General features: G+C 38.6%; 1 protein-coding gene across 2 annotated transcripts; it reads right to left on the reverse strand.

The window, feature by feature from the left end:
• Positions 1 to 226: 226 nt before the first annotated feature.
• bcl2l10 (BCL2 like 10) lies at positions 227 to 14,329 on the reverse strand. 2 transcript variants are annotated; one of them, XM_061668355.1, is made up of 3 exons: positions 14,246 to 14,329; positions 8,701 to 9,171; positions 227 to 943 (listed from the first exon to the last, which is right to left on the reverse strand). In XM_061668355.1, the coding sequence occupies exons 2-3, from the start codon at positions 9,166 to 9,168 to the stop codon at positions 824 to 826; spliced, it is 588 nt and encodes a 195-aa protein (XP_061524339.1). In that variant the 5' UTR covers positions 9,169 to 9,171; positions 14,246 to 14,329; the 3' UTR covers positions 227 to 823. The 2 variants fall into 2 exon arrangements, with proteins under 2 accessions (XP_061524339.1, XP_061524331.1); XM_061668347.1 differs by lacking the exon at positions 14,246 to 14,329 and adding an exon at positions 10,880 to 10,982.
• Positions 14,330 to 15,253: the final 924 nt, after the last annotated feature.

A 15,253-nucleotide genomic window follows, 5' to 3' on the forward strand; every position in this document is an offset into this window, starting at 1 on the left:
GGTCAACGTTTTACAAGTAAAACATTAAATTGAATTCTAACATAAAAACGTTGGCGAGCAATCCAAGAGGTAATCTGCCTCTCGTTCAAAGCTTCCATCTTGCCCGCAACATGCTGCCTACTTGAAAGCTTTTAAAAAATTATTAATTATTTTTGCATAACAGTCACACGCGGTAAAATCCAGTCAGCATGTAACATGAGAACATGGAGACACACAAGTTGTAGGTTGACTTTTTATTACAAAAACAAATTGACAAATAAATACAACCAAAACAATGTAAAAATAGGTTGTTGGGTGCTTGTTCTGAAATTCCCCAAGATTCATTTGGTCCCTGGCATTAAAAAAAAAAAAAAAAAAAAAAAAAAAAAAAAAAAAGGACATAAAAAAGGTAAGATTTCACAAACAAATAGCACCGTCGTTAACTGGCCGGGCCATCTCTGGTAACTGGGCCCGACACAAACAAACACACACACACACACACACACACACAAAATCACTCACAACCAAAAACAAACAAGCCAAAAGAATGCGCGTCAGTCTAGAAAAAAAAAAGGGCTTCATTTGATATAAATATAATATATTAATTTACACGTTGTAGCAGAGACAAGGCAGTCTAGACTAACCAAAGTGTTTCACAGTCACTGGCTCCAACGTGTGTGAACAAGGCATCCAGAACATTTGGGCAATCACGTGGAGCAACAGACCAACGCCAGTGTGTGTTTATGTGTGTGTGTGGAAACATTCGACCGCCTGATTGCGCGGCATTGATGGTAGGGAGGAGACGACTGCAAAAGAAATGCTGCGACGACGGGAACGCAAACTTTTAGCGGCCCAACAAGAAGGTGAGTCCGGCGAGGCCCACACCAGCCGCGGCCAACAGCGCCGTCTTCATCGACACGTCCTGAGTGGACTGCCTGCTGCTGCACGACTTGCAGAAACCCTCCTGAAACAACAAGAAATGAAAATGAACATATTGATCAATAATGTGGTTTAAAGGAGTGCTGGAGCCTATCCCAGCTATCATCGGGCAAGAGGCGGGGTACAGCCTCTACTGGTTATTAAATAAAAAATTTTACAAGACTTTACAAGAATAAAGTTGAATATAATGAGGGGAGAAAAGTACATTTTATGAGCGTAAATTACGGAAATATTACAATAAAAAGCACTCCATTTACCACAATAAATATGAAATTTACACAAAAATAATAATTTACATTATTCTATTTACTATTTAAAATAAAATGTCAAACAGAATAATAGAAATATGAAGTCTATATAATTTCTTTTCACCCAAAGGATCGATTACAATAAAATGTTTAAATATTGCAAAATATATTTATGAATAAAGTAGTAATATTAGCAACATTTATTTCTACAAGTGTGAAGTAGCAAAATTACAAGAAAAAAATCCTAACTTTGCACATTAGAAATGCAATATTTTTTTACAAGAATACAGTTGAAATATTGTTCAAAACATTTGAGAGATTAAAGCAGTAATATAGCAAGAACAGGTTTCCAAGAATTCAGTTACTCCAAAGAATAAAGTCAGACTATTTCAAAAAATTTATATTTTTGGTGAGAATAAAGTACTGATATTACAAGGGGGAAAAAAAGCACTAACTTGTGCGACAAGAATAAAGTCAAAATATTACCCCAAAATATTTTTGGGCAAATATATTACAAGGAAGAATTAACTTTAAAAGGCAGAAGTTCTGTTAGAAGATGTAACGTTACAAAAAAATAAAAATAATCTGAAATTTCAGATGATAAAGTTCCAATTCTACCCCCAAATTGTGCTGAAGAAAATGCTTTTTTGAGTCAAGGTTCGGCTCTTAGCTGCTGGTATGTGCAGCATCACAATGCTAACCTCCAGCATCACCACCACCACCTCCAGTGGCACAATGCTCAACAAGTTGCACAAACACAAATGAACACAACACAAGAGCACGAACACCTGTTGGCGCCCATGTACACAGCTGCTGCCTTGTTTCACAACAACTACACAACTTTGTAGTCTCACTAACCACACTCACACACAGTCTACTTCAAGTCCGTGAGGCTGAGCAGCCTTTGTGGCAGTTGAAGGCAGCTGCCAACTGAACACAGGAGGGATCTGTGTTGTGCATGTGTGCCCATTCACAAGCGCTGCCAGCCCAGTGTTGCTATAAATGACTACTTATGAGGCATCTCCGTTCAAATACAGAACATTTTCCAGTAGGGGAAAAAACGTGTGTCAACAAGCAGTCTGTCAGCAGACAGTCTGTTCTGTTTAACGCAGAAACCCCCCCCACCAAAAAAAAGATCATCAAACTGTCTATTTCAAGTGTTTGCTTGTTTCACTTTGTGGGCAAATAAACGAGTTGGTGCTTTCCAGTGCCAAGACATTCCACTAGACTTTCACTTTTAAGTCACGATGGGACTTTTTGAAACATTCACGTAGGATTGGAAAAACACAACCACTTACTTTGCATTTCTAGAAGTGACTTAAGAGTACATTTACATAACACCTACTCAAAACAAACTTTTTTTTGCATTTCGTTTCATGTACAGACAACAGCAAACGTGAACCTTGAAAAAGTCTGAACAGGCCACGAGGTGTCCAGAAACAAAAACACATGCTCCTTGACGACTTCCTAAAGACCTTATGTGAAGTAAAACCAGATAATTATGATTTTTGTCACGTGATGCCTCATGTAACTATTAGACTATACACCGATTTTATCGGTCTGATCATTAACGACCGATATTTAGCATTTTATGCTGATCGGCTTTAAATGTCACAATTCAATGACTTAATTGATCGACTCCGCAAAAGACATTTACTCCGCGTCGCCGCGTGCATAGTATATTTGAATCCAAAAGCTGGTTTATTTTTAGCCTTGTCGCGCGTCTTTTGACGTAGTACTGTAAATATCTGACGGCCAATGAAGTTATTAAAAAAAAAAAAAAAAAAAAAAAAAAAAAAAATTTAACAAATGGTGTGCGACAGATAATACGTCTGAGACAGGCAACACGCAGACAACAAGACAAATTTGCTCTTTCACGATTGCACTGTCAGACTACTGAAATAAAATCTTGTATTCCGAGACCACCGCATCCCGTTTTTTAGCTTTATCGTCAACTCAAATGCGACCAGATACACTCGTTACAGTGTTGATGACAAGAGTGGAGCTAGCCGACTTGATTGTAAGGACAAAATGGGGAAAAACGTGTGTTGGTGGTCACTGGTGCTCAGGACAGCACTACGTTTAAGGCTTGCTTGAGGTACGTTCACGTACTTTTAATACGATACCGCTCACAAGCAGGCAATAAAATATTATGTAGCCTAGCTAGCTAGCGGTAGCACAAACGGTAGGACGTAAACATGCCGCCGTCCTGTCGAATCATGCTCTATATTTTCGGTGTGGGTGAAGTAATTTAATTACAATAAGTTAGCACCCATTATTTCTGTCATGTAATGTTGATTTGACCTGACTGATGAGAACACACAATCTGACTAGAGCACTGATTTCCAACCTTTATGGAGCCAAGGAACATATTTCGCAATTAAAAAAATCTCACCCCACACCAACAAACAAAAATGTCACAAAAGATGGATACATTAATTACTGTACATACTTCCTGGCATCTAATGGAAGGCCATTCATTTGTTCAGTCTGTCACTATGCCTCACTGACATAAACAGAGGAACAAAGATAAATTATTGTAAATATAATTTTTTGAGCAGCTAAGTACACAAGTTTTTACTTTTTTGTATAAAAAAGGGGGTTCTCCAGACAGCAAGCATTTTCCAAAGCAAGTCATTTTTTAAGACACCGCCATTTTACAAGACTCCTGGCTCTGGCAACCTTCAGGAACACTCGAGAAACATCGGCGCATATCCTGAAGTGTTGTTTCTTCGGTTTTGTGAGATCACGTGTGATCCCACACGATTTTGAGATCGGCGGCAGAGCAGAATGAATGTGTGGTGTTCTGTGTTGAGATTATCAGAGCACACCACACACACAATACATCCAAAATTGTAAAATGCCAGATTTTTGTTATCTTCATGTGTGAGGTCTGTCACAGATAAAAAAAAAAATCTTTTTAAGATTTGAAAAATCATTGCGTGTACCAGACCTACGTGAAGCAAAGAGCGCATCGATTGGTTTGCAGTCAAGTAGTGCGACTCCATTTTAGGAATCCATTCCATACAATCTAAACATTTCTTCTTTAACAATTATTAGTAACACACATGAACTTATTTTATTTAAACAAGTGTTACAATGGCAAAAATGTGTTACAATGGCAAAAATCTGCACAAGTGCTTTACTTCAGCCACATGGGCTACAACGCTGAATCCCAACCACTGCACCTGACCATTAGGCGTGCCACAGGAAATTCCACTTAATTGCCCTGAAATTATGACATATGTAATCCAAAATGTATTTTTGTTCCTCTCCACCTGCCCCGCCACAAAAGAAAACCTGCCACTAATTGACTTCTCCAAAAACAGGGTTAGAATCGACCAGAGATGATACAGGATGGCTTTAAAGCACTACACAAAGCTCCTAGACTCATTTCAACATAGTTCATTGGCACCAAGATGGCTGAAAAGCACTGCATGATGTTCTTCAACTCACGTCAACATAGTTCCTTGGCAGCAATTCTACTAGACAGCACTTTGGCCTAAGCACCAAAATAGCGATAACAAATCTGCAATTAGGTGAACCTGCAAGTAGCGAATATACTAATGATACACTGTACAGGTGCTTCTCACTAAATTTGAATTAGAAAGCTTCATGTAATTCTGTAGTTCAATTCAGAAACTTAATTATATAGATTAAAAAACTATTTTATGATTTTATTTATCAGTTTTATGATTTTAGAATACAGGTAACGAAAACCCACATTTGCCATCGCCAAGAAAATAAAATGTTATACGAGAAGCACACAAAAAGATTTGAGTATGTAAATGAGGTTGGACTCAAGCTTCTGAAAATGTATTATCTTGTGTTGAATGAATATGTATAATTTATGAGTTTTACTTTTGGAATTGCAATACTGAAATGATCTCTCCCCTACAGTATTGTAATTTATCGAGATGCACATGAATAAACTTTACAAAAATACAGTTTGAATATAATGGGGGGAGAAAAGTATTTTATGAGGCTACGTTACTGAAGTAATATTACAATAAAAAGCACTCCTTTTACCACCATAAATGACATTTACATTAAAAAATAGGTAATAATAATATTTAAAATGCTTACAAGAAAAAAAAGTTAAAGCCAGGATAATAGAAACAGGAAAAGTTTACAAATCGACAATTTTTCACCCAAAAGTTGTAATATTACAAAAATATTTTTACAATATTACAAAATATATTTTTTCAAGAATAAATTAGTAATATCAAAATGTATTGCTGCAAGTAGTAATATTACTAGGCTTTTACATGATCAGGATTTTTGTGGCCGATCACAGAGTTTAAAAAAACATTTACTATATATACCCGTGTACTGTATACTGAGTATCTTCAAAAGTATTCTCTAGTCCAGTGATCCCCAACCACTGTGCCGTGGCACATTAGTGTGCGATGGGCGATCTGCAGGTGTGCCGTGTGAAATTATAAAACGTTACTTAACTGCTCAAAAAATTATTTACAAGAAATAATGTATCTTTGTTCCTCTATTTATGTCAGTAAGGCATAGTGACAGGCAGAACAAATACATGCTCTTCTATTAAGATGGCAGGAAGTACATACAGTAATTACTGTGCATCTACTTTTTGTGACATATTTGTTTGTTGGTGTGCTGTGAGATTTTCCAATTGTAAAATATTTGTCTTGGCTCCATAAAGGTTGGCGAAATCACTGCTCATCAGGTCATGTATTCTAATAAGTTAGGTCAAACCAACATTACAACATGACAGAAATAATGGTTGCTAACTTAATATAATTAAATTACTTTATTGTAATTAAATCACTTGTTGTCGTCGCCACGGTAACAGTTATCCGATCGCATTTTAGTTGACAAGATAAAGCACAACGATCGTAAAAAACGGGATGCGGTGGTATCGGAATACAAGATTTTATTGCAGTAGTCTGACATTGCTATCGTGAAAGAGCAAATTTGTCTTGTAGTCTGATCTGGCCAGGCATTACGTGTTGTCCTGTCTCCGACGTGTTGTCTGTCCCACACCACCGACATATTTTTTAAATAAATTTATTGGCTGTCAGATATTTACAGTATTACGCCAAAAGACACGCAACAAGGCTAAAAATAAAATTAGCTTTTGGATTAGGAGTAAATGTCTGTTGCGCAGCCGATCAATGACGGTGAGTTATGACCAAGCCGGTCAGCATAAAATGCTAAATATTGTCCGATACCGATCAGGCCAATCAGATCGGTGTAAGGTCTAGTGTTAATTTACTGTAATTGAATGACTTTATTGCAATTAAATTACTTCACACAGACCAAAACTTTAGAGCATGATTTGACAGAACGGCGGCATGTTTACGTACAACTGTTAGTGCTAGAACTAGCTTGCTAGACGACATAACGTTTTGTTGCCCTGCTTGCGAGTCGTATCATATTAAAAGTATGCGAACATACCTCAAGCAATCCTTGAATGAACGTAATCTCCCGAGCACTGGTGACCACCAACACACGTTTCCCCCTCCCATTTTTTGTTCTTAGAATACACGCATCGCGATGTCGTCGCCATGGTAATGAGTGTATCCGGTCACGGCTTGAGTTGACAAGATAAAGCCCCCTGATCGTAAAAGACTGAATACAAAGATTTTATTGCAGTAGTCTGACACAGTACAATCGTGAAAGACCAAATTTGTCTTGTAGTCTGATCCACGCATTACGTGTTGTCCATCTCAGACGTGATGTCTCTCCCACACAGCCGAGATGTTTTTTTGTTTTAAATAATTTTATTGGGTGTCAGATATTTACAGTAGTACGTCAAACGACACGCGGCAAGGCTAAAAATAAACTAGCTTTTGGATTCAAATATACTGTACACGATGGCGACACGGAGTAAATGTCTTTTGCGGAGCCTATCAATGACATCATTGCTCGGCTCTGCGAATTATAACATCAAAGCCGATCAGCATAAAATGCTAATTATCAATTATAATTATATTATTATTAATTATATTATAAATGCTAATTTTAATGTGGAAATGAGGTAGAAATTGGCCTTCTGAAAAGTTATTTTCTTGTGTTGAATGAATCTGTATAATTTAAGAGTTTCACTTTTGGAATTGCAATGCTGAAATACAACACTCCCTCCTACAGTATTTATTAAGATGCACCTGTAAAAAGTTTTGTGACATTTTTGTTTGGTAGATTTTCCTTATCTAAAGTGTGTGCCTTAGCTCAGCGATTCTCAAAGATTGGTAGGTGTACCTGAATATAGTCGCACTCGCAACACTGCAGTTCTGTTGATTATAAATTCTGTAATTTCCGATTTTCTGGGAGGCCTGAGGGTAACCAACCGAGTGTGAGCTGTTATTGGCTGGGGGAGGCAAAGGGTGGGGAGCGAGCAAGTAGAGAGCAAGAGTGTGTACATTCGTACGCAGGCTGACTGTTACAGGAAATACAGTACAGTACTAGTTTTAGCATGTTGTTTTGGCGTGATTACGACCAACACTAATCACTTGTTCTGAAATAGAGTTTGTTGATAGGTCACTAGTTGTTGCCGTTTCTTCATCCAAGCAAAGGCAGCGCTACATGAACAACTGGGGCTTCTGTAGGAGCGCTGATAAAAGCCCTGCGCTAAGCATCAGCAAAACAAATGGCGCAACCAGTGAGAAATAAAATATGACTCAAACTACATTTAATTTGGGTTTATTTGGAGTGGGAGAGAGTAAGATTCCAATCTGCAGTTTGTAGCCAAATGCAATGAATGCATGATGAAACCATTGCATCTCATAACACACTGCAAGCAGTCAATCTACATAGACCACCTACACTTAAAAAAAATAACTTATGCTGCTTGCACATGATTAAGATGTGGTAAACAGGTTAATTTCCCCCTATTTTCCTCAAAAATTATAATATATAAGCTTAACGCATTTTAATCATGTGCAACTGATGTACATCTTGTAATTTAGTAAATTTAAAGGACTGATTTTTTTTTCAGTGTATCTGTGTGAGAAAAATGTCGTTTATTTTTCCAGAAAGAAGTCATTGAAGTTTTGGCTACAGTGAGAATTTTTACTTGAAGCTATGCATATACAGCATGTATAAATGTTTAAAAGATAAAGTATTCATTATTATTAAGTACAGTTTTATATTCTTGGAAGACGTTAGAACCACTGTTTACGAGTAATGTTATTATTCAAACTGCATAATGTTAGTGTCTTGCATTCCGTCCAATAATAATAAAATATATTTTTTCGGAATAAAGCCTCCGCTTCATTTTTGGGGGGGGACGGGGACGGACGGACTACTTCACTACTGTATTTTAATGTTGCAAGATGTTGGTACTCTTGAGTACTAAATATCTTTTGGGATGGTACTTAAATGTAAAATATTTGAGAACTGTGTTGTGCCTTAGCTCAGTAAAGGTTGAAAACCGCTAGTCTAGAAATTGTATACATCGTACCACTACTGCTCAAGTATCAACAGCAAGTAGGCAGCAACCGGTGGAATGGGAGCATGCAGAAGAAACTGTAGAAGATTAAAGATGGTAGGTAGTAGCACCTACCCAGCCATTGTTCTCCAGCATCCACTCCTTCTTCTCCTCTCCAAGAAAGTCAGCGATGGTCTCTGCCAGCTTCCTGCAGGTCTGGGGCCACTCATCGAGGTCCAGCCCCCACTTAGTGGCGGTGGTCTGCTCCTGCTCACGGTGCCCCCGCAACATCCTGGCCAGGACCCCCGTGAAGGCGAAGAGGGACACCACCCTCCCCCAGTTCAAGAGTCCGTCGCTCACCATCTCCTCCATGACCCTCCTGAGGCTGGAGCACAGGTCCGGCCCGCACTGCCTGACGAAGGTCTGCGCCAGGCTCTGGAGGGACGCCTCATTGAGCGACTCGGCGTGCCGGCCCACGCGCCTCATGGTGGCGGCTGCCTCGCTGGGAGGGGGAGGGGCCGCACCGGGGTCCGCCGCGCAGCACAGGCCTATATAGTCCTCGGCGAGGGCCAGGCTCTCTTTCCACAGCCCACACGATGACATGTTCTGAAAACGCACACGCAAAAATCTCATTCAGTGACATACTGGAGTGTGCTCGTCAAGTGAGAACAGGGAACAAAAGGAACTACAGTAATATTTGCAGGTTTGTACTCTTTCATAAACACATTAAGAGGCAACAAGATGGTACCCATCTAAATTGCAAATTAGGTAGTACATTGGGGTCAAGGATCGATATTTAAGAGATAAAGCTTGACTGAGAGCTTTAAGTTTAGACGAAGTTATGAGTGTTCAACACGTACCTTCGCATTTTTTCAAAATGAAATCAAGCAAAAGCCATTTATTGTTAAGGGGAATGATTTAAGACGAATTGGAAATGACAAACTGTTAAGGGATCATAGTCTGTGGTAGATTGAAAGTTTACCATTTTAGTATGGACAATTATAAATATTTCTTAGGGGGGAGAGTCATTCACTCAGTTTCTCACTATTCGCCAATAGCGGGAACTAACTGAAAATGTGAAATTCTAACTAACACAGGGGGACTGTATTACAACAGAACTGACTACAGATGGCATTAAGATTTCATATCACGGTTATCGTGACCAAAAGTATCAGAATTATTGGTATTACCTTGATATTATTCAAAGACTAGACAACAAAAGACATGGCTCAAGGCACCCTCAGATTTTCATTTCATTGTTTAATATTTAGAGCCTAAAAGTATTCTTCCTGCAAATATTTTCTGACTTTATTACCGCAGCAGTGACAGATTGCGGCATGTTCAGAGTTGGGGCTACGTTGTGGGAATGGAAGTTAACTATGTTGTAAAGCAAGAATTTCCTGTCAAGAAAATAAACATGAAAGTTCTTTCAAAATATATTTTTAAAAATATATATATATTCTCGAGCTATTTGTCACTTACAATTTACTGTTGAAAGAGGCTGACAGAGTTGTGTAACATTGTCAGCATCCTGTGGTTTAGGTTACTAGCAGATACTGTATATTTGACTTTTATATTCATGGCCCAGAAGTGCTTCACATTCAAATATTTACTGTAATTCTGACTACTTGACTAGTGGGTTAGCGTAGATAAGTGAGAGACTAATGTGCGTTTCGACCTACGTACAAATGTGAGGGTACGTCGCCACAAAAGGGACGGAACTATAGAACTCCATCGTAAACCGAGGTCCTCCTCTAGTATGTGCCACATCAAAGCCCCGTGGGACAAAAAAATTTTACTAAAACGTGACTGATGTTTGTTGGGGAACAAAAAAACAAAAACGTTTTAAACTCCCCCGAGGTCGACATAAAAAAAAGATTTATAGCTTCAAGATTGGCAGCATCGTACGTTAGTTAGGGGCTCATGATAAACGTGTTTGGAACGCTTGAGCCGGGTGATAAATGTGACCTAAATTAAGACTCGTTTCAAAGCACGACTTTTCCACAAAACCAAACCTTTAAAGAAAACTACACAAAACATAACCTAATTTCCCGAGTTCAGACAAGGTTTGTGCCGGTGAACTTGAGGGATTTGCTCGCCGGCTAGCCAGGAGGCTAGTTGGCCGTTGATGTGTTACCAGAGCAATGGAGGACACAAAGGACCCAATTCACTACGCCGGCTCTTAAAAACTGCCAAGCCGAGGCGCCTCCGCACATTAACGGCACATTAATGCCGCCAAATACACACGATACCATCGTAGATATAGCGAGTTAGAAATAGAAATACTTAATATATAAAACAAAAACGTACTTACCATCCCAGCGATAATTACACGGCTCTACTCTGTGCAGCGCAAAAAGACCGGCGGCGGAAGAAGACGTTAGGCGCGTGCGATGCTTCCGTCCAGACCGACTCACTTATGAACGTGTAACTCCGCCCGCGCACGTTTGCCTACTTATGGGGAAGGACATCAAAGAGGTCGCAAAGTCCCTTTGTGACGTCAACTCTTTCGCTGACGTCCCCAAATTAGAAAGCAGATTAGTGGTTCCTTTGATTGTCTTGTTTATTTTTCCAATGGTAAAATACATTTTGATTACTTTAGTGGTTATTCTTCTATGGATTTATTTATCCCCTAAATACTGACATTATCTAGATGAAACAAGCTTATTAAAACATAAATAGAAATTTTTAAATTTTAAAATATTTCCACAATTTTTCTTTAAATATGTAAAATACATCTTAAATGTAGTATACTCTCGTGTCCTTCAAGGGGGAAATTCAACTCCCAGTCCAATGTATACTTTGTTGCACACCACACACAGAACCAGATGATTCACATGAAGGGTGAAAGAGGCACAAAAGAGTATTGCAACACTTGAGCTGGGGGGTGGTGGAGACAATTGCCTTATTCAAGGGCACCTCAACTGTAGCCAGCAAGCAGACAACAGACAACCAAGAAGTGGCTGACACTTTTTACATTGTTGTCCAAAATGGGACTTGAACCAGCATCCTCTGACTCAAAAGCCTCCTTACATGCAGAGCTTCAGCTACCTTGCAATGTGAAATTTGACTATCTTCCTAACCACATGTGTTGTGGAACACAAAAAAAGCTGAAGTGCTCATAAATTTTTTTTTTTTAAGACTTTAAACGTCAAATATGAAACATTTAAAATGTGACGTTTTACTATTCTATTATTTCCTCCCCATTAAAACTAACACTATACAGACAAAACATGCTAATAAAAAATAAAATAAAAAATATATTCATTAAAATATTTTCTATTAGAAATATCTAGAATTTAAAACATTTCAGCAACTGTGTTATCTTCGACCACATCTGAGACCGTTACAATATATGAGGAATAGAAGACACAAATACATATACAGTGGGGCAAAAAAGTATTTAGTCAGGCACCAATTGCACAAGTTCTCCCACTTAAAAAGATGAGAGAGGCCTGTAATTTTCATCATAGTTATACCTCACCTATAAGAGACAAAAAATATATAAATAAAAAAATAATCCAGAAAATCACATCTGATTTTTGAAGAATTTATTAAATTATCGTGGAAAATAAGTGTTTGGTCAATAACAAAAGTTCATCTCAATACTTTGTTATATATCCTTTGTTGGCAATGACAGAAGTCAAACATTTTCTGTAAGTCTTCACAAGGTTTTCACACACTTTTGCTGGTATTTTTGGGCCATTCCTCCATGCAGATCTCCTCGAGAACAGTGATGACAGACTTTCCCTCCAAAGACAACAACAACAGACTTTCAACTTCCTCCAAAGATTTTCTATGGGGTTGAGATCTGGAGACTCGCTGGGCCACTCCAGGACCTTGAAATGCTTCTTACGAAGCCACTCCTTCGTTGTTTGGGCGGTGTATTTGAGATCACAGTCTTGCTGAAAGACCCAGCCACGTTTCATCTTCAATGCCATTGCTGATAGGAGGAGGTTTTCACTAAAAATCTCACAATGCATAGCCCCATTCATTCTTTCCTTTAAGTGGATCAGTCGTCCTTGTCCCTTTACATAAAAACAGCCCCAAAGCATGATTGTTTCCACCCCCATGCGTCACAGTAGGTATGGTGTTCTTTGGATGCAACTCAGCATTCTTTCTCCTCCAAACAAGTTGAGTTTTTACCAAACAGTTCCATTTTGGTTTTACCCGACCATATGACATTCTCACAGTCCTCTTCTGGATCTTCCAAATGGTCTCGAGCAAACTTCAGACAGGCCTGGACATGTACTGGCTTAAGCAGGGGGACACGTCTGGCACTGCAGGATTTGACTCCTTGGCGGCGTAGTGTGTTACTGATGGTAGCCTTTGTTACTTTGGTCCCAGCTCTCTGCAGGTCATTCACTAGGTCCCCCCCGTGTGGTTCTGGGATTTTTCCTCGTTCTTGTGATCATTTTGACCACACGCGGTGAGATCTTGCGTGGAGCCCCAGATCGAGGGAGATTATCAGTGGTCTTGTATTTCTTCCATTTTCTAATAATTGCTCCCACAGTTGGTTATTCTCACCAAGCTGCTTACCTATTGCAGATTCAGTCTTCCCAGCCTGGTGCAGGTCTATAATTTTGTGTCTGGTGTCCTTTGACAGCACTTTGGTCTTGGCCATAGTGGAGTTTGGAGTGTGACTGTTTGAGGTAGTGGACAGGTGTTTTTTATACTGACGACGAGTTCAAACAGGTTCCATTAATACAGGTAACGAGTGGAAGACAGAGGATCCACTTAAAGAAGTTACAGGTCTGTGAGCCAGAAATCTTGCTTGTTTGTAGGTGACCAAATACTTATTTTCCACCATAATTTGCTAATCTGCATGTTTTTGGAATGTGGAAGGAAACAAGAGTACCCGGAGAAAAGCCACACAGACACGGGGAGAACATGCAAACTCCACACAGCCCGGATTTTAAACCACAACTTCAGAACTGTGAGGTGGATCTGCTAGCCAGTCACAATGTGTGTTAGTATACGCAGCTAAGGAGTGTAACAATTCGTTTTAGCGAGGATTCGATTCATATCACAATTCGTGGTTGTCAATTCGATTCGTGGACGGTTATTGGTTAATTTAGAACGATATGATCTGAAACAATTCAGTGGCTGGAAATCGATTCAGTAACCTTTTTAGCCAAAAATGCACCCGGTGTGACTGTGGGGAAAAAATACAAAATAATCTGCATACTGGACAGTGCAGGTGAATTTCCTCAAGAGTCTTGTTTCATGTAGGGAATCGGGGGAAAAAACATTATAGTCATTAAATATAACAAAGACATAAAAGGAAAGGCCGAAAGGAAAGTACTTTCCTTTTATGTCTTTTTGTGTACCACACTGAGTTTTTTTTTTTTTAATGGACGAAGTCTGCTCAATAAAGTTGATTGGTTGGATTGCTTTTCAATAAAACTGAGCAGCCAAATTATTAGTTATATTATTTCGGCTATTATATTACTTGTTGGACCAGGTTTTTGGTTTTTATTTTCGATAAAAGAGACGTTTGAATAATGAGAGGTGGGGGGGGGGGAATGTCTCCATAGTAAGGAGTCCCTAGGTGGACCCAAAGTTTGTTCCAAACAATCAAATACTAATGGCTACAAACGGAAGCACTGTGATGTTTTCACAAGAAAATCTTATAGGAACAGTTTTCATAATACATACAGGCCAAAATATATGAACAAACCTGCTCTTTGTAGCACAAGCGTGAGTCTAAAATGGCGTCCAGTATTGCTCGAACGTTGCAAGAGACTCGTCAGCTAGACTAAGCTAACCACCTTGAAATGCTTCAAAGTGCACGGCAATTTGTGTAGTGCCCCTAGTGGTTGGACGAGGCACCACCTGTTCATTCTAATAAAATTAAAACATTTAATTAAAATGTAATATCTCCCTTTCTCGGAAGACAAATGGTCCAACAACTAATGTCATAGTTGAGATAATATAAATAATCAATTGCTCCACCCCCCTTTGCTTTATTGCAATATAATCAATCAATCAACTTTTATTAAGCAGACTCATAGTCCATCAGAAAGCACATACAGTGCAGTACATAAGCCATAAAAGGAAAGTACATTTGGAAAGTCTTTATATTTAATGGCCATAAATAGTTTTACCTGATTCCCTTACAAGAAAACAAGAATCTAAGAAATTTCACCTATCTTGACCAATATGGAGATATTTATTTCACAGTCACATTGGATGAATTTTGGGCTAAAAAGTTACTGAATCGATTTTCGATTTCCAAAATAATATTTTTCGAAATGAACCTATATCGTCCTTGAATCGGACCAGCAACAACGAATTTTGATACAAATCAAATTGCTGCTAAAACGAAGTGCTATGCCCAATATAGTTTTGGAACACAGAGTTCTTGCTCTTATTGTTTTTAATAAAAGTGAATATGGCTCCCCTCTTCAACACTAAACATGTCATGGCAAGGTTAAAAAAATACAGTCGATGCTTGATGCAATGACTACATCAGCTAACTTAACTATTATTTTAAGGAGATTAAATCAATAGTTAAACAAAACAGGTTGTCTGTAGCATTGATGTGATCAACTAGTGAGAGCTAATGCAATGTTTACTATCCCTTAATCAATGTAATCATTATAGATGTGCTTGTGTGTGATCAAATTATATCCCACTTTGTACTTACATGCATTGTTAATTCATTAGCTATTGAAGCTATATGAAA

Source organism: Phycodurus eques, chromosome 2, assembly GCF_024500275.1.
Source record: "Phycodurus eques isolate BA_2022a chromosome 2, UOR_Pequ_1.1, whole genome shotgun sequence".
NCBI lineage: Eukaryota > Metazoa > Chordata > Actinopteri > Syngnathiformes > Syngnathidae > Phycodurus > Phycodurus eques.

What these genes read in the sequence shown, in the direction of transcription:
- bcl2l10 (XM_061668347.1), bottom strand. An exon ending in TGCTGGAGAACAATGGCTGG is followed by an intron (nt 944 to 8,700) that starts GTAGGTGCTACT and finishes TTGTTGTTTCAG; the next exon opens with GAGGGTTTCTGCAAGTCGTG.